General features: G+C 41.4%; 1 protein-coding gene across 2 annotated transcripts in view; it reads left to right on the top strand.

Annotated features, from left to right (window-relative positions):
• The window catches only part of LOC147035297 (regulating synaptic membrane exocytosis protein 4-like), a 334,003-nt gene that overhangs the window by 262,561 nt on the left and 48,989 nt on the right, over positions 1–22,453 (top strand). For both annotated transcript variants that reach the window (XM_085896622.1, XM_085896623.1), the window contains 2 exons: positions 21,420–21,555; positions 22,018–22,130. In XM_085896622.1, coding sequence (XP_085752748.1) covers positions 21,420–21,555; positions 22,018–22,130 — 249 coding nt within the window. The remainder of the gene's footprint in view (positions 1–21,419; positions 21,556–22,017; positions 22,131–22,453) is intronic.

Here is a 22,453-nt window from a genome sequence, read left to right as displayed (position 1 = left end):
TTATTCTTGTATATAAATATACTGACCATAACTAGAAACAATTAGAATGCAGAAAAACATATATTTACATCTTAAAATATCAATCTTTACAATTTTCTCATTTTCCCTGAATCCGGGTGGTGGCCATATTGGATTTCCATGATTTCAGGACTTTCCCCCTGGAGGATCCCTTAGGACTTTTTTTCTGTCACTGAGGACATATCCAGGAATCAAAATCTGTTGAGTTTGCTTTTGTTGCAATTTGTGGGAGGTCATCCGACATTTTGTCCGTACTATAAGCCCCCTTTGCCCCTCGATCCCATAACTAACTTCAAAATGGTCTAATATCGGACTCCCCTTGAGAAAAGGTAGCATGTGCATCCTAATCTCTTTTTATGAATCTATCCCACATTAACCCCTCATCCCAAATGCCTTCTCGACCCTGAAGTGTTCATACCTGACAAAGTTCTCTCCATCCTCGACTCTTCATCGGTGATGGGTCCTGATAACTTCCATGCCCAAAATTTCAAATCCTGCTCGGCAGCTCTTAATTCTCTTTTGTCTGCTCTCTTCAGCTCGTCCTTGTTTTACAGCTTCCCGTCTTCCTGGAGTTCTGCCAACATTACTCCCATTCACAAGAAGGATGTAAAAACAGATCCTCAACTATAGGCCAATAAGCTTACTGACAATTTCAAGGTATGTCATGAAATGTATCATTGCTGCCAATGTAAATTCTTTCTTCTTTTCAAGCAGCCTGATCTCTGATGATCAAGTTGGATTCCTGATAATTCAACTTTCCACATGCAGATGCTTCTGTCTTAGCATTGGTTAGAGGCCCTAAATCTCAAACAAAAGGTGGAGGACTACCGCTCTGGACACATCTTGGGCATTTGCCACAGTCTGCCAACCTGCACTGTTTGTCAAGCTCAATGCCTGCGACATACAAGGATGCTTTCATTCCTGACTTTCTGACTTTCTCTACGTATGCAATCATCGCATGGCTATCAATAGAACCCACTCTCTCTCCTCTTATGTGTTCTCCTATTGGAGGCTGCAAGGCAATGACTTCGGTCCAGCCTTTTTCCTCATCTATCTAAATGACCTCTCCAATGTTCAGGAAAACCCTCTCTTCTTTTTTGCAGATTACTCTATATTGTGTCATAAAGTACCCATTCCACTGACAGGCAGATGGAAGATGTGCCACTCTGCTGATCTGGAAATGATTCGATGCTGATTTGCTAAACGGAACATGTCCTTCCAGTCCGCCACTATTGCTTGAGAAGGATTGTCAAACTAACCCATCTATCTAACTCCAATGTCATCCACTGAAAGAAGTTCAGTCTCTTGAATTTATAAGCCTCACCATCTGTCATGACTTTTCAAAAGCTTGTCTCCAAACCAAGCCACAGACTGGGAATCTTCCATTGTTCCAAGAAATATGTTGGAAAATCAGAGCTACTCACAGCCTACAATGGCTTTATCCATATAAATCGATGAAGTACGACTCACTCCTATGGGCTAGTGCCCCATCATCACATATTTTGTTGGTGCCTGATGCCCCAGCAACACATCATGTGAAAGAAAAACTGTTGCTCTCGCATCACAAATTGGTTTGTGGCTTCTCAAGAAAATTTTCTTTGCTTCTACTCTGGTCTAGCTCCTGCTCTCTCAGCACTCTGACCCTCAAGAGCTCATCAAGGATGCACGCATTCTTCTAGTAAACAGTGATGGTTAAACTTCCAAAATACTCTGGCCTCCTACACCCAGATCCACTCTTGTTCCTTTTTTCCCCCGATTCTATCATACACTCCCACCCAGGGCTTCAAACAAAAATCCTACCAAATCCAAACCTCTCAAATATATATATATATATATATATATATATATATATATATATATATATATATATATATATATATATATATATATATATATATATATATATATATATATATACACACACTAGCGATACCCCTGCACATGCACGGGATAGCAGTACAACATAGCTGGAAGCAGACGACAGACCGTACATGGGGAATGACAAAACACGCATTGTGCAAAATGCAAGTGGTACTATGGAATGCCAAGACTTCCCAAACATTGTCGGCATGTCCGCTAAGTGCCACAACAATTTCATAGGGATCGTGTGATGGTGAGCCGAGTTTTTAGTGTGCAAGCTTGTTATATATATATATATATATATATATATATATATATATATATATATATATATATATATATATATATATATATATATATATATATATATATATATATATATATATATATATACACACACACAAGGTGAGTCAAAAGTAGCTCCCGATTTCTGTTTTTTCGGCTGTCAGATTCTTGCATTATTGCAAGTAAAACAGCTTGGTAGAGTTCTATAATAATTTTTTCTTGAATAAATGGTTATATAAACATGTCATTCATTTATTTCTACCTTCTTGTACACTGTAATACAAATGGAAAACAAACAATCAACTGACATAAATTGGGCACTACTTCTGACTCACCCTGGATAGAGCAGGTTATTGTATTTCCTCTGTTTTTCTCTCTTGCCTGTTTGGTCTTTTCCTTGCTTGATATGTCCAATTGTAGCCACACTGTCAGTGCATTGCCATTTTACCTTCTGTTTCCTCACTCTTTCATGTGCCAACATTTTGAATCCCAAAAATTATTTGAAGGTGACTTTGACACCAACAAATATGTACAAGCAGGTGGGATGGCCAAGTGTAGTCCAACTTTTACAAACAGCATGTGCCCTGTGACAGAACTCCCAGCTTTTGTTTGAACTCGAGTTAATGCAAAAGCAGGAAACTCAGATGTGAGTACGCCACTGATGAATTAGAGCCCATATATTTAACACGTACTCAAATATGATGGAATTATTGCTCTGAACACACCTCTTCCTTTGCCTTCCTAAATTTATTTGCTTTCTCTCCCGACTTCTCAAAGAGTAGTGACAACCAAAACACGCCCTGCCCCTCTTCACTCTTTTGTCATCTTCGCTTCTCTTCCTTTTCTCATTTTTATTTTTAGATCCTCGTGGAGGATCTCTAAGTCTTACTCACGTTGTTGTTCTTCATCTTCTTCTTGTGCACTTTTTTGTTTCACAGCGTACAGTTTTCATTGAAACTTCCTGAAACTTGGCGTATATATGTAAAAACACCCTGCGCAGACAGTAACCATCTCCGATTTTGAAAATTCCTCCTAGAAAAAAAGTTATGACATCAAAATATCTCCGCTAATGGAAATCGCCTAAAAAAATTATCTCCGAAACTAGGCAAGCTTTTTGAATTCTGTTTGTGGGAATCGAACAGGGCATTAGCAGAGATTAATTACCGCACATATGATACATCACTATGATGTCATATCAATTTTTATGACGTCATTCCTATTTTTTTAACATTTTTTGTTTCACAACCCAGAGTTTTCATTGGATCTTCATGAAACTTGCCATGTATATGCCATGTATATGTATAAGCCCACACGCAGGCAGTAACCATCTCCGATTTTGAAAATTGCTCCGAGAAAAAAAGTTATGACGTCAAAATATCTCCGCTAATGGAAATCGCCGATACCATTATCTCCAAAACTAGGCAAGCTGTTTGAATTTTGTTTGTGGGAATCAAGCCGGGCATTAGCACAGATAATTTATCGCAAACCTGATACATCACAATGACGTCATATTCGTTTTATGACGGCATCTTTAAGAGGACGAGGATCTTAGCTCATTTGAGCTTGTTATTTTCAATTTAGCCTCTCCTTTTCTCAAACCCAGAGTGCTTCCAAAAATATAATTGGCCGTCTATGACAGCCATTCCGACCATCACCATGATGTCCATTTGATTGGCAATTCCACTCATTTGAAACAGTTGTGGTGTGCACACTATTTGATTAAATTTTTTTCAATTAATCTGCCTTTTGTTAAACACATTATTTTCTTTCGCTATTGCGAATAATTTCATATTTTAAATGCATTTTCAGAACGTATGAGCATGGGTAGTGACAACCAAAATGTTTCTGAGAAGGTGAGGCAAATTGCATTGCCTTCGTCAAATAGCAAAGCTTTGTGACACTGCAGGAAAGTCAAAATAAAACTCAGCTTTTTAAGCGTTACTCATTCTCCATTGGGATTTTATTTGACAAAATGGAGGAGTAGGTAGTTTTCTGTTATTATTATTTTTTTTTTTGGAAGGGATTAAAAAAAAAACCACAGTATATGGGATTTGGAATTCAGACAGGATGGAAGAGTTAGTGTACTTATCTATCATTGAGCTGTCCTGTCTGGGTTTGATTCCAAACTAGACTATAAATTGTCGGACTGGTGCTTTGCAGGCAGGGCATTGCATCACACATTACGTCCTCCTTCAGAAGGACATTAAGCTGGTTGTCCGATCTGCTAGCGTTGGTTAATGTCCACTAAAGATCCTCACAGCGTCTTTCATGAAGAATAAATGAGATATCAATGGAACCTTGAATAAATTCTAAATTCCTGCCCTGACTTCTGCAGAGAAGGCAAAGACCAACCTCCCAGTGTAATTCTTGCTGTGAGGCTTCTTTGCCAGCAGTGCATCTGCCTTCAGACCCAGCACCCAAGAGAGATATGGGATTTGCAGCTTCGATCCCATAATTATGAGCCAAGTCATTCTTAGATGGGAAGTATTACAGGCAAATCCAGTTTATTCTTGCCTTTGCTTGACTCTCAGTGTTTTGTTTCATGGATCGTTGAATAATCCACATGAACTAAGTCTTTCATGACTACATTGTCATCGCCAGTGTTGCTCCTTTCTGATTTCAGGCTCTCAGGGGTTAAGCAGCCACCCAATTGTCAAGCAGCTTTAATCTTGAATGGAAGCTTCATGTGACCTGTGGCAACAGTGTGAAAGGAATAATGGATGCATATTCAACAGAAATAGTATTATGAGCTATCCAGCAAATAATCCGCTGGGAAACAGCCTGGCATGATTGCAAACACGGCACCTGACATCACAAAGGGTGCTGCAAAGTCACCGCACGTACTCTCGATTCTAACCATCACAAAGTCACAGTGCAAACTGAGTGCTTTTGGAATTTTTTTCTTAATCGGCTCTTAGGGGGCCATATATTAGCACACCAGTCATGAACTGGCTTGTTTTTACAGCCAAGGCATTGTGAGGTCATACAATTCAACAGCAAAGCAGCCAGGAAGTGACTTTGATGCGTTTTGCGTTCCACTTAGCAGCTATCATGCGATTAATTGAACTCTTTGCACAAGGTGTTCTTTATTGAGTCATTTTTTTTTCCTGAATTATGTTCTTTTCAATGTTAAAATGCTTTTTAAACATTTCAAGATACACCGAGGTATTATTTTTGCACCAGCAATTGCATTCATGTAAATGTAACAAAATAGCAAACAGTAGAGTGCTTTTCATACAAATACATATTGAGCATCATATAATAAATATATCTGAGGTGTTCAGAAGTCATGTGCCATCATGAGATAGATGAATACTCAGGATCAATGTACAGTAATACCAATGGTATGCTGTTGTCCCAGCTACTGGACAAATATACCTGTTCGAAAATTGAGTGTCCATGTCTACTTCCATCTAATGTCAGTATATAAGCCTTCTGTCACCTATTGTTAAATACCTCCCTGATCCTCAGTCCTGTATTTGTATGAAAAGCCTTTCTTGATCCTCACCTTCTACTTTGGCCAAGGAGAGATTTCTCTCAGGATAGGCAAATCCACTTTGGTTGAGGTTTCTTTCCATCTGGTTTGTATTTCTATTAATTGATAAATCCAACTTTCTTTGCTTCTGGGAAACCTACATGTTATGTGCAGTGCCAATAGGAAGTCCACATCCCCTTTCAAAATTATCACCTTTTGTTGCCTTATAGCCTGAAATTAAATTGCATTAAATCAGACTTTTTACACCTTTATTTACACATCGTAATCCGCAACTTCCAAATGAAAAACAAATTCTACATATTTTAGAAAATTAATTAAAAATAGAAAACTACAATATATTGGTTGGATAAGTGTCCACCCCCCTTATAATAACAATTGTAAACAAGAAAAAGAGCAATCAGACATGGCAAACCATCACCAGGACTTCTTTTGAGTGGTCTATTTTTATAGGTTTTCAGGTAAATCCAATATGGCTGTCAAACCATGTGACCTATGACATCATATGTGTGACTCTTTTGTTCCTCATGGATAGGCGGTCATATGTGTAAAGTTTCGCCTCAATCTTTTCAGCCATTTCAGAGAAGAAAAACAATGTGGCTGCTGAATCACGTGACCGATGACATCATGAAGTTTTTTTTTTTTCTGTGGACCATTTTATCCTTCGATGACCCTCAAAAATGTTCATAGTGATTGGATGTGGTGTTCTGCATATGCAATTATGACGTCATAAAAATCACACTCATTCTGCATGAGGAGTTATTTCAATGTGCCAAGTTTAAATTTTTTCCTTGATTCGGTTTCAGAGATAGAGAGGTCCAAAATTTTTCCATTTTTCCAATATGGTGCCACACCACGTGAGCTATGATGTCATAATTATCATTGAAACATTCAGCATGAGTCATCACACCAGTGATGAAAATTTCGTCTCAATCCGACAAGCAGTTGCAGAGAAAAATACAAAAGTTCTGTGCAGACAAACAAGCAGACAGACAGAACGACCGACAGACAAACAAATGAAAAATCGCCCATGGAGTGATAACTTGGCAAAACAGCACAACATAGAATGGTACCTGGTAAAGTGCATACCTCTGCCAGGTGGAACAGTTCACATTTTTTATCCTACTGATGGGCTGGATCCGAACCAAAATCCAATCCGCTTGTTCTTGTCACCTAATCAACTCATCCACCTTGTTTTGTCATAACTCGTCTACATCTTTTTGAGATAGTGATATATTTAGTTTTTGGCCCAATCTATCAACTTTAGAAATTAGGCCTGTGTTGAGCTTTTGACCTTAAAATTAATTAATGGTTAAATTCAGTGATCCAGCATGAAAATGCTCTTCAAATTTCAAGTCAATCAGATGAAAATTGAGGATTTTAGAAAATTTGGCACAAATTGGCCTTTTGGCCTATTTTGACCTTTTGGCCAATGTTGATCTAACAAATTAATTGGTGGCTCAATTCAATGAACGGATATGCAAATGCTCTTCAAATTTCAAGTTAATTGAATTAAAATTGAGGATTTTAGAAATTTGGCCTATGTTGACCATTTTGCCTATGTTGACCACAAAAATAATAGTAGGTTGAATTCGGTGACCTAATGTGTAAATCCCGTTCAAATTTTAACTCAATAGGATGAGAATTGAGGATTTAGAAATTTTCCCCCAAATTGTCCTTTTGACATATTTTGACCTTTTGGCCTATGTTTATCTCAAAATTAATAGGTGGTTGAATTCATTGACCTGATCTGCAAATGCTCTTCAAATTTCAAGTTAATTGGATTAAAATCGATAATTTACAAATTTGGCCGATGTTCACCTTTTTGTCTATAGTGACCTGACATGAAAATCCTTTTCAAATTTCAAGTCAATCGGATGAAAATTGAGGATTTTTGAAAACTTGGTCCAATTTTGTCTTTTGGTCTATTTTAACCTTTTGGCCAATGTTTACCTCAAAATTAATAGGTGGTTGAATTCAGTGACCTGAAATGCAAATGCTCCTCAAATTTCAAGTTAATTGGATTGAAATTGACGATTTTAAAAATTTAGTCTATGTTGACCTTTTCACCTATGGTACCAACAAAAATAAGAGGTGGTTGAATTCAGTGACCTGATATGTAAATCCTTTTCAGATTTCTTGTTGATGGGATGAAAATTGAGGATTTTAGAAAATTTGTCTCAAAATGACCCATTGGCCTATGTCGACCTTTTGGCCTATGTTTACTTAAAAAATGAGTATCTGATTGAATTCAGTGACCTAATATGCAAATGCTCTTCAAATTTCAAGTTAATTGGATTAAAATTGATGATTTTAGAAATTTGGCCTATGTTGACCTTTTGATCTAGGTTGACTTCAAAATTAATAGGTGGTAGAGTTCATCAACCTCATATGCAAATGGTCTTCAAATTTCAATTCAATCAAAAGAAAATTGAGGATTTTAGAAAAATTGGCCTTTTGACCTGTGCTGTTCTCCAAATTAAGAGGTGGTTGAATTCAGCGACTTGTTTTGCAAATGATCTTCAAACTTCAAGTCAATCGGATGAAAATTCACAATTTTAGAAACAATTTTATAATTTGACCTATTTTGGGTTGACCTTTAGGCCTATGTTGACCTTTTCACCTATGATAACCTCAATAGTAATAGGTGGTTGAATTTTCTGACCTGATATGCAAATCCTGTTCAAATTTCAAGTGAATCAGATGAAATTTGAGGATTTTAGAAAATTTGTCCCAAATTGGCATTTTGGTCTCTGTTGATCTCAAAATTAATAGGTAGTTGAATTCAGCTACCAGATGTGCAAATGGTCTACAAATTTCAAGTCAATCGAATAAAAATTGACAATTTTAGAAACAACTAAAAAATTTGGCCTATTTTGGGTTGACCTTTTAACCTAAGATAACCTCAAAAGGAATAGGGAATTGAATTAAATAACCTGATATGCAAATCCTGTTCAAATTTCAAGTCAATCAGATGAAATTTGAGGATTTTAGAAAATCTGGCTCAAATTGGCCCCTTGGCCTCCGTAGACATTTTCGGTTGACCAAATTTTATGACATTTTAACGGGGATCGTCGCAGGTTCGGTGACATTAATCTTTAAAAAATTCAGAATGGTCAGTTGAGTAGTTTGGGTGGAGGTGAGCGGACAAACAAAGAAATAAACACAAACAAAAAAAGGACGTGATCAACATACTCATCAAATTTTTTTCCAGGTAACACACACACACACACACACACACACACACACACACACACACACACACACACACACACACACACACACACACACACACACACACACACACACACACACACACACACACACACACACACGCATGCACACACACATGGGGCAATTGACATACTTATCAAACAAGCTCAAATGAGCTAAGATCCTCGTCCTCTTAATGATGACGTCATAAAAACGAATATGATGTCATTGTGCTGTATCAGGTTTGCGATAAATTATCTGTGCTAATGCCCGGATTGATTCCCGCAAACAAAATTCAAACAACTTGCCGAGTTTCGGAGATAATGGTATAGGCGATTTCCATTGGCGCGATATTATGACGTCAACTTTTTTTCTAGGAAGAATTTCCAAAATCGGAGATGGTTACTGCCTGCGCGTGGGCTTTCTGCATATACATGGCAAGTTTCACGAAGATCCGATGAAAACTCTGGGTTGTGAAACAAAAAATGTCAAAAAATAGGAATCACTTCATAAAAATTGATAGGACCTCATAGTGATGTATCATATGTGCGGTAATTAATCTCTGCTAATGCCCTGTTCGATTCCCGCAAACAGAATTCAAAAAGCTTGCCTAGTTTCGGAGATAATTTTTTTAGGCAATTTCCATTAGCGGAGATATTTTGATGTCATAACTTTTTTCTAGGAGGAATTTTCAAAATTGGAGATGGTTACTGTCTGCAAAGGGTATTTTTACATATATATGCCACGTTTCAGGAAATTTCGATGAAAACTGTAGGCTGTGAAACAAAAAAGTCCACAAGAAGAAGATGAAGAACAACAACGTGAGTAAGACTTAGGGATCCTCTACGAGGATCTAAAAAAAAAAAAATTTTTGTTCGGTAACAAACGGACCAAAATGCAATACCCTCTCTGAATCCTTTGGCGAGGGTAATTAGCTCAAGTGTAACCAATCACCTTCAAAATCCCACACAAGTTACTTGACTTCCACCTGAGTTAAATTGCAGTGAATCTGATTGTTTCAAAATAAAATCAGCTGTTCCTGTAGGTTTCCTCTGCTGGGTAGTGCATTTCACAGCAAAGACTCAACCATGAGCCTCAAGGAGCCTTCAAAAGACCTCCAGGATAAAGTTGTGGAAAGGCACAGATCAAGGGATGGGTATAAATATATTTCAAATGCCTTGAATATCCGTTGGAGCACAGTCAAGACATCATTAAGAAGTGGAAGGCGTATGGTACCACCAAGACCCTGCCGAGATCAGTCCGTCCCTCTAAACTCGATGACCAAGCAAGGAGGAAACTGATCAGAGGCCACCAAGTGGCCATTGGCTACTTCAAAAGAGATACAGGCCTTTATGCCAAAGACTGGTAACTGTGTGCATGTGACAACAATATCACAAGCATTCCACAAGTCTGGCCTGTATGGTAGGGTGGCAAGTAGGAAGCCATTGCTTAAAAAGGCCCACCTTGAGGTACCCATTTGAGGTACGTAAAAAAAAACATTCCGGAGATTCTGAAGCCGTGTGGTTAAAAAGTTTTGTGGTCTGGTGGAACTTTTTGGCTTAAATGTAAAACGTTACGTTCGGCGCAAACCCAACACAGACATCATCCAAAGAACACCATCCCTCCTGTGAAGCATGTTTGTGATTGCATCATGTTAAGGGGGTGTTTCTCACCAGCAGGGACTGGAGCAATTGTCAGGATAGAAAGGAAAATGGATGGAGCAAAATACAGAAAAATCCAAGAGGAAAACCTGCATGAAAGTTGAAATTGGGAAGGAAGTTCACCTTTCAGCATGACCATGACCCAAAACACAGCCAAAATTACACTGGAGTGGCGAAGGACCAAAAAGATAAATGTCATTGAGTGGCCCAGGCAAGGCCCCAACCTAAATCCAATTGAAAACTGTAGCATGACTTAAAGATGGCTGTCCATCAATGCTCCCCACACAACTTGACTGAATTTGAACAGTTTTGTACAGAAGAATGAGAAAATATTGCCCAATCAAGGTGTGCAAAGTTGGTAGAGACCTATCCCAACAGATTCACATCTGTAATTGCTGTCAGAGGTTCTTCCACCAAGTATTAACTTAGGTGGGTGGACACCTATCTAACCAAGAAATTCTAGTTTTGTATTTTGAAGAATTTTCTAAAAATTGTATTTGTTTTTCACTTGTAAGTTGTGGGTTACGATGTGTAAATAAAGGTAGAAAAAGTCTGATTTAATGCAATTTAATTCCAGGTTATAAGGCAACATAAGGTGAAAAATTTGAAAGGGGATGTGGACTTTCTCTATGCACTGTATATAAAGTCGTGTTTAAACTGCATTCAGGTAGCCCTGTAAGTTCAGTATTTTAAGCTGATTTATTCTTACTGATAATGCCTGCAGACAGAAACGTGTCCATGATTGATGTTTTTAAGGTTAAGATTGCACACTTCCTCTGACTGCCCATTGTTTTTGCTCATCTGTGGATCGGTCTTTCTATCGCAAACAGGAAACACCAATACATTTTCACTGTTGTCCGATATCTAAGATTACAAAAGGTCACTTGAAGCATATTACTTTGGAAGAGTGCAAGCTATATGTTGGGAGTGCTGTGTGCAAGAGTATTTTGATTTGTCGCTTCATTATTATGATGTAGTCCGATAATTATGATGGTTAGAGGCAACAATTTTAGTCAGCCGATCAATATTGGATTATTTAAACTTAAGTACACCATCAAGAAGATTGATGTTTAAAGCTGAGGAAAAAAATATCCCGGGAGTGCATCAATTAACTCATTTCCTTGTTTGATGGGTCAAATGACCTCATTTCCTTGTTTGATGTTGCACAGGATAAAAACACCATACTTGTACGCAATCAAGTCAATTCCCAACAAATAAGTCCCCTTCGAATTTGAAGTGGAAGGCAAGGACAGAGAGCGGCGGGGAACCACACGATGCATCACTCAATCCTCAATCGCAGGCAACCATGTGGTGGAACCCATGCAAGACAAACTCTGCCCCTCTTCCTGCTGTGGGGACTCTTGATTGGCTAGTGGTGTTTTTTTTTTAACATCACCTTGTTGTGATGTTGACGTAACGCATGTTACAATAATCTGGTACAGCAAATTTTGTGGCAGTTGATGCAGGGGTATGGAATTGTATAAAAATCAAAGAAAAAAAACCTCACACAGATGCAACTCAATCTTTTATTTATATATATATATATATATATATATATATATATATATATATATATATATATATATATATATATATATATATATATATATATATCATGGACTGCTCATTGTGGCATTGATTGCAAATTATTATTATTATTTTTTTTAGTGCTGCATATATGTTTATATTTATTTTGTAGTGCATTTTATTTAAAAAAAAAATATACCAGCATACTAAAATATATATTATTATTTTTTAAATAAATAAATGAATGAAACATCCCCCCCCCCTAAAAATACTGATTTAGAAATGGTGTCATTGCAGGATTTTGTTCTTCCCGCACCGAAGCCAGAATGCTAATGGTGTTTGCCTGCTGGACGGCCAAGCTCAGTCACTGCTTGAACCAGACCAGTTGCCTTATATTGCCAGTGGATGCAACGAGCCTTCTACCAATCTATAATAATTGCAAAATTATTTTAAAGATTTCTATGGCAAAAACAATGATTTGATCAAAAAATTTAAAGCACTTCTCTTATATACATTTTTTGGTTTTGTTGAATGAATCTCCAGCTACTGCGAATCAAATATTTTGTGGATGGCAAATATGGGAAGCAACAACATATTGTTGGACGTTTGTGAAAACTGGATCATGCAGGTGCACTTCAACTCTTTGAAAAATATGATTTGGAGCCTCACTGTCATGCAAAATGCGAGCTGTACTGAGAACTGTCGTTGCCAAACAAATGCGAATGACTCATCAATGTCCTGAAAAAACTTGCCTTCGCCTCAATGAAGGTAAATCCAACTGAAGGCAATCTCAGTTCCTTCCACAAAGCTCGGAGCAAATGTGAGTCTACCCTCAGGAGAGCCAGGAAACAACATCCTTCTAATCACAAGTCTGAACTCTCAAAGGTGTCTCCCTCCTCCTATATCCTGGTGGAATCTGGTGAAGTCTGTTTCTGGTGTTCTCTGTGTCCTTTTCTCCCAAAAAGGTGGAAAGTTTGCTGTCAAACCTCAGCTCGGATTCTGCAAAAGGTTCAGATAGCATCAGCCCAGGTGTCCTAACAACCTGCTCTGCTGCTCTTGCTCACCCTCTCTCTGATATATTCACCCTCTCATTTGCTGCTGCTCTTGTTCACCCTCTCATTTACTCGAGGTCATCTTCCATCTCCTTGGAAATCAGCAAATATTACCGCTCTGCGTAAAAAAGGTGCAAAAACAGATCCCTGCAACTACAGTCCAATCAGTCTTCTCCTAATCATCAGCAAAGCCATGGAATCCATCATCATTTCCGACATTAAATACTTACTCTTCTCCAATGGCTTGATTTGCAATCATCAATTTGGATTCAGACCAGGTCACTCTACCCTGGACATGCTGCTTCTGCTTTCTCGACAATGGATGGAGGTTCTCAATGCCAGACATGAAATTCGAGCCAGACAATGCCAGACACCAGGCAGGATATTGACACACAGGTGCCAAACAACTCAGAGACATGCCGATGGAAGATCCTAATGTAAAGCCGCCATCTATCAGAGTCTGCCTAATGGCAGAAGGGCATCATTCCTTTGGGATGTCCGTGTGTGCGTGTGTGTGTGTGTCTGCGTGTGTCTGCGTGCGTGTGTCCGCGTGCGTGTGTCTGCGTGCGTGTGTCTGCGTGTGTGTGTCTGCGTGTGTGTGTCTGCGTGTGTGTTTGTGTGTGTGTGTGTGTGTGGGTGTGTGTGTGTGTGTGTGTGTGTGTGCGTGTGTGTGTGTGTGTGTGCGAGTGTGTGTGTGTGTGTGTGTGTGTGTGTGTGAGATATGAAACTGATTTGCAAATGCTTACAAAAGCAAGGTTTTCTTCTGATGTTTAAATATTTTGAATCATCGATAACCCTAAACCTATATAATCTAACTCGAAAAGATAATTATAGAACATGATACCCCACGCAGTGCGTGAGTACATACTGCACTTCAATTCTAATAAAATAATGATATTAATGATAATTATTTTAAAATCTGAAAGTTTATCATGACTGAACCAGTCGTATACACCACCCTTCTACAGTACACTGCAATAAGACGACATTGAGTCACAGTTTAGGAAATTCAGGCTTCATTGATCACCACAGAATGCATCATCAATCGGCATCGTGCATATCCATATTGGTGGCCTCTTCTTCACCTTGCTACTGCACCTTCTCACATGCCAAGCCCACTTCACAGGGGTTGCACTTGACTGCTCCTATTGAATACACCATCCATGGTCTATCGGATTTTTTTCCTTGCCATGGATGTGGCCAGTAGATCACAGAAATTGCCACACTGTTGATAAAACAGAAATTTTTTTGCGAAGTAAATTTATTTCAGGATTATAATGTCAGTCAAGGTCAATTATAAATACAACGCAAAAGTACAAAAAATAACTTTTTCAAATTTCAATGAGAGATCTGGCATTCTTTTTCTCTCACCAATTCAAGAAAATGTGGCTCAAAATTCTAACACAACGCACATCTCAGCTCTGCTTCCAGATTCATATCAACGAGGTGAGATTGGTGCTTCGACTTTATGTGTCACAGAAGAAAACGTTGACTCACATCCATGTAGACCAAAAACAATCTGGCAACGACGGCTTTCAGGGAAAGATACTGTTCATCTTCCAAGAGGTTTTACCACATTTCAGCCAGAGATTCATTGTGAATTTATGGATGAAACTGCTGGCTCTGTAGAAATAGCCTGTCGGTCTCGAACTGTCGTTTGTCAACGCTAATTAAATTTACAAGTTCTTTGGATGACTTTTCAATACTGAAACGAAACGGATATTTCAAGAACTGAAATGTCAGGTTGAAGCTGTCGAAGTCAGTGAAAGGCGTACAACACGGCAAAACCTTGTAATCCAGCGACACACTATCGATGATTCCAAGAGTTGGAAGAAGCCGCAATGGTTTATTAATGATGAGCAAATACCACCCGCCACTTCGCTGATGGGAATATGAAGAGGGTGGAGAAAATATGGGGGAGAGAGAGAGGAGTTGGGGAGAGTGAGGAGGTGAAGGTTGAAAGGGTGGAGGAGGGTAGAGGGAGGGGGAACGAGGAGGGGTGGGAGGAAGGGAAGGCAGATGTGCAGTGGAGCATTAATTCCGATTCATACTGTATTAACAAAATGATTCAACATCGATTAACAGTGAAGGTTGACACAAAATAATGTCTGAAATACATTTTCTCCCAGAAAATCCCATTTATCATTCCATAAGGTGTGTGTGTGTGTGTGTGTGTGTGTGTGTGTGTGTGTGTGTGTGTGTGTGTGTGTGTGTGTGTGTGTGTGTGTGTGTGTGTGTGTGCCTCCTCCACAACTCCAAAACCATGAAACCTAACAGCCTGAAACTTTGCAACGCTTTGCAATGCTTATACATTGCAATGATTATTATAAACACCTGGAGAGAGCAGTGTTCACAGCTTTATTTCATTTCCACACATACCATAACCTTGACATTCTCTTAAACTAAGCTGAATTACAAAATTTAAGCCCCAAAATGGAACTTAGCAGCAGTTCTGACTTGTAAAAAAGTGTTCCTTTGTCAAATTCGGACAAATTTGATATTTTGCGCATCTCCAGGAGGGTGTGTGTAATATCATGGTTCGGACATTGGTAATCGCGTGCCAACTGAGCCGATCCTTATCAACAATTTTGTTGGAGTACTTAATCCACTTGGCGAGCGCTCTACAATATTTGCACTGTCACGGAATGCTGTATGTCAATTGACTTCAATAATGTTCAGGAGGCACTCACCTGCATTTCCCCATGTTGTTCTGTGGAGTATTGGGCAATGGCTGGCGACTGAAAATGTGCAGTTTCCTCTTTTTATATGATATTCTTTCATTATACTATCTGTCTCTTTGGCATAAACAAATACAAATAAAAAAAAATAAAGCGTTTCATTAACATCATGTCAGGATTGCCGAGAGGTATGCATGCATGCTCTCTCTAAGCTGTGTAGCCCTGGTTTGAATCCCACCCCAGCTATAAACTGTCACCCCGGTGTTTCATGGGCAGGGTGATTAACAAGTGTGTGTCGTTAAACTGGACATCACATCTCCCAGAATCCTCCCCCTCTCCTCCCCTGTTAACATCAAGGCAGGATAGCCGAGAGGGATGCATGCTCACTCAAAGCTGTGTAGCCTGGGTTCAAATCCCGACCCAGCTTTCAACTGTCACCCTGGTGTTTAACAGGCAGGGTGATTCATCAATGTGTGTGCCATTAAACTGGACATCACATCTCCCAGAACCAGAATCCTCCCCATCTCCCCCCCTCCCCTCTCCCCCCCCCTTCCCAAGTCTCTCCCCTCTCTCCCCTCTCTCTCTCTGTCTCTCTCTGTCTCTCTCTGTCTCTCTCTCGCTCTTATCCTCAACACCCCCTGAACTCACTCATGTTTTAAGTAAATGTCATTCAGAGTAATTATTCGTTACCTTTTTGATTATAGAAGCACAGCGCAGTATTTAAAGGACTGAGAAAGGCTGATGGGTGGGTTGAGGTCAGGTACTAAGAAGGGTGTAAAATGGGGTGAGGGTTGTAGATGCAGATGTTTTACTGCAAGGAAGCAAGTAGAATGTAATTTACATTTGCTTTTAAACTTTCACAAGAGAAAAGCTTGAAGGAAAGCAATAAAATACTTTTGATCAGTGTATTACAAGCTTCCACATCATGTATCAAGGTGGGTTTTGTATGAATGAAAGCTATTGACTTACTGACCCCAAAAATGCAGTGATTCCTGACCTCTAACCTCTTATTTTCTACGTTGTTGTCAAACATGTTTTGGTTTGGCTTCATGACTGCATTATTAAGTACTATGCCTGTGCAACTGAAGTGACCTTGTATGGTAGTTTTAATGTAGTTTTCAACTTTAAAAGAGATTATATAAGATTTTAGTCAGCCCTTGTCAAAGGGCAGAGGAGCTCCTTGTGAGCCAACGGCCATCCATATCTAGTGCCCAACTGTGTCTGCGGACGTCCTCCTGCAGTTGGGTTACTTTTTTTTAGGAGGTTGGTGGCAGGATTTGCACTCCGGCCACCGTAAAACCCTTCATTCCGCAAAACACAAAAACGCAAAAAAATCTGAAAACCCACTCCGTTGGAGTACCTCCTGTGCAGCTTCCCTTCGCAGGGCAGCTCACCGGATGACGGGATTGGGGCAAAGCCTTTGGGACCCCCAATCTTTGATGATAGGAGGGAAACCACAGGGTAACATCCCTGGGTCAGATTGCGGGAGAGTGTGTCGGAGTGGTGCTGAGGTGTCGTCCACCAGACGGCGGTCTCCTTGGGTTAACCTGAGGCGGTCCCTTCGGGTGGGTGCCTGGAATGTCCTATCCCGAAGAGAGGATGATCACCTGTCTCTGTTATCATCTGAGCTCAAGCGTTTGGAGATCGGGATTGCAGCTCTCTCTGAGGTTCGGAGACCGGATTGCGGAGAGTTTATGGTGGGTGGTTACACCTACTATTGGTCTGGTCGCTCTGATGGTTACCATACCCAAGGAGTTGCTGTAGCTGTGTCCAATAAGCTGACCCGAATGATAATTGAGGTAACACGGGTCAACGAGCGTATTATGAGATTAAGGATTCGTCACTCCTTAGGAGTCATTTCCCTGGTCTCTGTTTATGCTCCGACTGAGGCGAGTGATCTCACCGTGAAGGATGCATTCTACGCCGCGCTCGAGTCTGTGGTTGATCAGTGCCCCAGACGAGATACACTTCTCGTCTTGGGGGATTTCATTGCATCGACTGCAACTGATAGGGATGGTGATGAGGTGTGTGTTGGTCCCCATGGGTCAGGAACTATGAACTAGAATAGCACTAAGTTCCTTGACTTTGCAAGAAGTCATGGACTTAAGGTGGCCGGTTCATGGTTTCAGCGCCCACAAGCTCATCGCTGGACTTGGTATTCCAACGATGGCGGTGTGGCAAAGGAGATTGACCATGTCCTCATTGATGGTCATTGGAGGATGATCCAGAACTGCAGGGTCCACCGGAGTGCTCAGTTCCTCAATACTGACCACAGGCTTGTAGCAACTCTAAAGCTGCACCTTAAATCCTGGAGAATGGTACCATCCCAGCCAAGGCTGGATGTTGGCAAGCTCAGGGATGAGAGAGAAGCTGAGGAGTTTGCGAACAGGCTGAGTGGACAATTGGGGGATCTGGGTGCTTTGGGGGGTCCTGAAGAGTTGTGGAGTGCCTTCAAGACCACCATCCTTGATGTTGCCGGTGGATGTCTTGGAACTCACCGCAGAGCAAAGAAGAATTTGGTCTCTCAAGGGACACTGGATACCATTGACCAGAGTCGCAGGGCCAGGCTGAATGGCAGAGCTGAGCTGTTCAGGGAGCTGAGGCGTAAAACTGTACGTGCACTGAGGGTGGACAAGGAGGCCTATGTGCGAGGAATCTATGAGGGGGTAGAGCATCACCTGTGGACAGGTGATTCTCGTCCTGCTTACAGGGGAATTTGCGCATTGCGTTCATCCAAGCCCATCCCTCGGAGCACTGCAGTTAGAGCAGAGAGTGGTAGGCTCTTAACAGAGGAGTCTGAAGTGAAGGCCCGCTGGGCCGGTTACTTTGAGCGGTTGTACCAGGCTGATCCCCCAGCTGTCGAGTTGGACGTCAAGGGTGTTACAATCCCTGTTGCTGCCCCTACAATCAACTGTGGTCCACCTTCGCTTGTGGAAACATGGGCTGCGGTGAACCATTTGAAATGGGGCAAAGCTCCAGGGATCTGTGGCATCCTTGCTGAACTTCTCAAGGCTGGTGGAAATGCTGCACTCGTGTCGTTGCATGCAGTTTTGTGCTCTGCCTGGAACACAGGCATCATCCCAACTGATTGGAAGAGGGGACTTGTTGTTCCTCTCTGGAAAGGGAAGGGTTATCGCCAAGACTGCCACAACTACCGAGGGGTGAGGCTGCTCTCATTGCCGGGCAAGGTCTTTGCTCGGATAATTCTTGATAGGGTTCGCCACCATCTGCTTGAGCACCAGCGTCCAGAGCAGTCAGGCTTTACACCAAAGAGGTCAACGATTGACCGTATCCTTGCTCTTCCTCTCCTCACTGAACGCAGATGAGAGTTTCGGCAGGGGCTGCTTGCAGCCTATGTTGATCTCTGTAAAGCGTTCGATTCAGTGAAGTGGGATGCCCTCTGGAGGATTCTTGGTCTTCGGGGGTGCCATTAAAACTGATCGATCTGATGTCTGAACTTTACTCTGGTACTGAGAGTGCTGTGAAGTGTGGTGTTACCATCTCTGACTTATTTCCAGTTGTTACTGGAGTTCGCCAGGGGTGTGTACTGGACCCCACACTTTTCAGCACTTATATGGACTGGATTTTAGGAAGGATGTTGGAGAGATCAAGCTGCGGTGCATCGTTTGGGAATGTCAAGATCTCGGACCTTGATTGTGCAGATGATGCAGTCATCTTTGCGGAGACTTTAGATATCCTTTTGGGGGCCCTCGAGGTGCTGAATGAAGAGTCGGAGCCGCTGGGATTACGGGTTTCTTGGGTCAAAGCTAAGATCCAGGCTTTCGGTGACATATTGGATGCTGCTGTCCTGTCTGTGTCTGTTTGTGGTGAGGATGTTGAGGTCGTGGAGAGATTCATTTACCTTGGCAGTGATATTCATGTCTCTGCTGGCTGTGAGTCAGAGGTCAATAGACGTCTGGGTCAGGCCTGGGAAGTCATGGATTCACTGGATCATGGGGTGTGGCACTGCCGGTACCTGTGCGGGAGGACGAAAGTCCGAGTCTTCAGGTCCTTGGTACTTCCAGTCTTGCTCAATGGATGCGAGACTTGGACTCTGACCAAGGATCTGAGACGGTGACTTAATTCCTTTGGTACCAGGTCTCTTCGGAGAATCCTTGGCTATCGCTGGTCGGATTTTGTGTCCAACGAGCGGCTGCTGAGAGAGACTCGGATGAGATTTGTTACCTGCATAGTCCATGAGCGTCAGTTGCGGCTGTATGGACATGTGGCTCGTTTTCCTGATGCTGATCCTGCTCACCAGATTCTTTCAGCGAGGGAGTCTCATGAGTGGAGGAAGCCAGTGGGCCGACCACGTGCCTCCTGGTTGCAGCAGGTTGACCATCATCTCAAGGAGATGGGGATGGGCCTGGCATCTGCCTGGGGGATGGCCAGACGGAGGCCCCTAGAGTACCGGCGGAAAATGGACGCAGCGACGCGCTGTTCTGGCACATGCTCCCATACCTGACCTGACCTTGCACCTATCCGAAAAGATTGTTATTCTCAACTTTTGGAGTCCCTACCCTTTCCCAGTCCAGTCCTTTTGCCCACCTCCGCATCTTGTTTGTATACGTGGTTGAGGCTCTGGAAGAGCTAGAGCAGAATGGGATGGAGCAAAATTGAAAGGGGGAAACACCAACAGCAGTGCAGAAGTGAGAGTGAGATCAAGGGGAAGAGGAAATGGATACATGGGGGTGAAAAAGCTGCACAAAGGCTGCAACACAGCAAGTAGAGGAAGGAGAAAGCGGGGATGAAACAGAAAGGGAATAAACCAACCGCCAACTAACAAATGAAAAGAGGTAAGGGAGAGGGAAAAATCAGAATAGAGTGAGATGTAAATGGAGTCTTCCCTTTTAGGAGGATGGTACAACACACAGAGGAGCAAGAGAGGGTTGCGGAGGGGAAAGCACAGCCAAAGCTACTCCTGGGGAATCGGAGAGATAAGGCTGTTACATGAATAATGGGGAATGGAGCTCTTGACATACAATGAGAATGAAAAAAAATACATCGGAGTTGGCACTCAATACAAAGACAATTGAAACAAACAAAGAACCAAATCGATGGCAGCACAGACAAATCTGGAATGATTACTTTGCTTTTTGGAAGAATATTACTCGGAGGACCAACAGAAGCAACCACAATGAAGAAACCGCAAAATAATTCCCTTTTTCCATTCCCATTTTCTCTCTTCCATGGAATCTCCTCCCTGAGTTGGTCCTGTCTTTCGCTTTCCTTCAATCTTTCAAGAAACGGAGCCCAACACCATATCTTATGCTATCTTCCATACCTGTCAATGATCTTTGGACAATTCTCACTGATTATGCATCCTTTCTCCCTGTTGGTCTGTTTTGTTTTTACACAACTACGTTGTTTTTGTGCCTCGACTCGACATACCCTTATACCCTTTTGTCAGTAGTCTACCAGTGCCCTTTGTTGTTCAGGTTTGACCCCATTTTTTTTTTAAAACATGACGACTTTGCATTGCCCTTTTTAGGGCTGATCTATAATATGCCTTTCAAATAACTCTCTCCATCAATTTTACTTTGTTTCTTTCCAAGCCGTTTTTCTTGTTTTATATTTCTCTCTGTTTGCTGTGTCTTTTTGCCATTTCTCTGATGGCCATGTGCCCGCACAGGTGGAAAGAAGCTGCGGAGCACAGTTCAGCGCAGCACAGAGACAGGAATGGCTGTGGAGATGAGGCATCAGATGGGCCGACAGACAAGTCGGGAATCGACCGACGACAGCATGAAGAGCTACATGTCGGAGGGAAAGTGAGTGTCCATAGTGTTTAGTTGAACCAACTGCCTAGGATTGAGGCTCATGGAAGAGTTGACAGCCAAGCCTAATTTTTGTTTTGTAACCGTAGTCGAGGCTCATGGAAGAGCGAGTACGAGTACACTGAACGGATCAGGATGCAACAGGACAAAAGGAATAGCAGAGAGAGGGGGGAAACACCAACAGCAGAGCTGAAGGCCAAGACAGAGGGAGGCGGACTAACAGTGAGTGTGGGGAGGCATGGTGGGCAGAAGAGGATGCTTGGGGTTGACAAGATGGATACAGAAGGAAACTCTCAGGAGGGAAAACTGGAAATTTGGAATGAGGGTTTGAACTTTGCGAGCATACCACCTCATGCACTTCGCTTTTAACATCAATCTGAACATTTCATTTGCTGTGCATCCTTTCCAATTCCATCCTTGCAGCCCTAACCGCTTCCTCCAATCCCCCACCCATAGCCTCGTGTTTTCTGGCTTGAGATTTGGAACTGACAGCCAGTTCAGTGACTTTCTCGATGGCCTTGGCCCAGCGCAGTTTGTGGGACGGCAGACACTGGCAACACCTGCAGTGGGTACGTGCCCTGACACATTGAGAGTTTGCTGACAACTAAGTGTTTTACTGGGATATCATGATTATACACATTTTTAAATACCACAAATATTCCTTAACATTCACATTTTAATTAATATGCTTTTGAATATCAAATACTGTATTATATCATATGCCATGACTGGCAATTAATTACAAATGTGCTTCATGGATTTAAATAGGTACATGGATCAACTAGCATATTAATCAATGAAAGGTAGTGCACAATTGTCTTCTCAGTGCTTTGGTAATGGCATGGTATAACACCTGAGAATGTTTTTTAGATCCTCGTGGAGGATCTCTAAG

The sequence above is a fragment of the Eptatretus burgeri genome, chromosome 1, assembly GCF_056783735.1.
Source record: "Eptatretus burgeri isolate ZD-2024b chromosome 1, Ebu_testis_v1, whole genome shotgun sequence".
NCBI lineage: Eukaryota > Metazoa > Chordata > Myxini > Myxiniformes > Myxinidae > Eptatretus > Eptatretus burgeri.
Note: the sequence above shows the minus strand (reverse complement) of the source record. Positions and strands in the feature narration are given on the sequence as shown.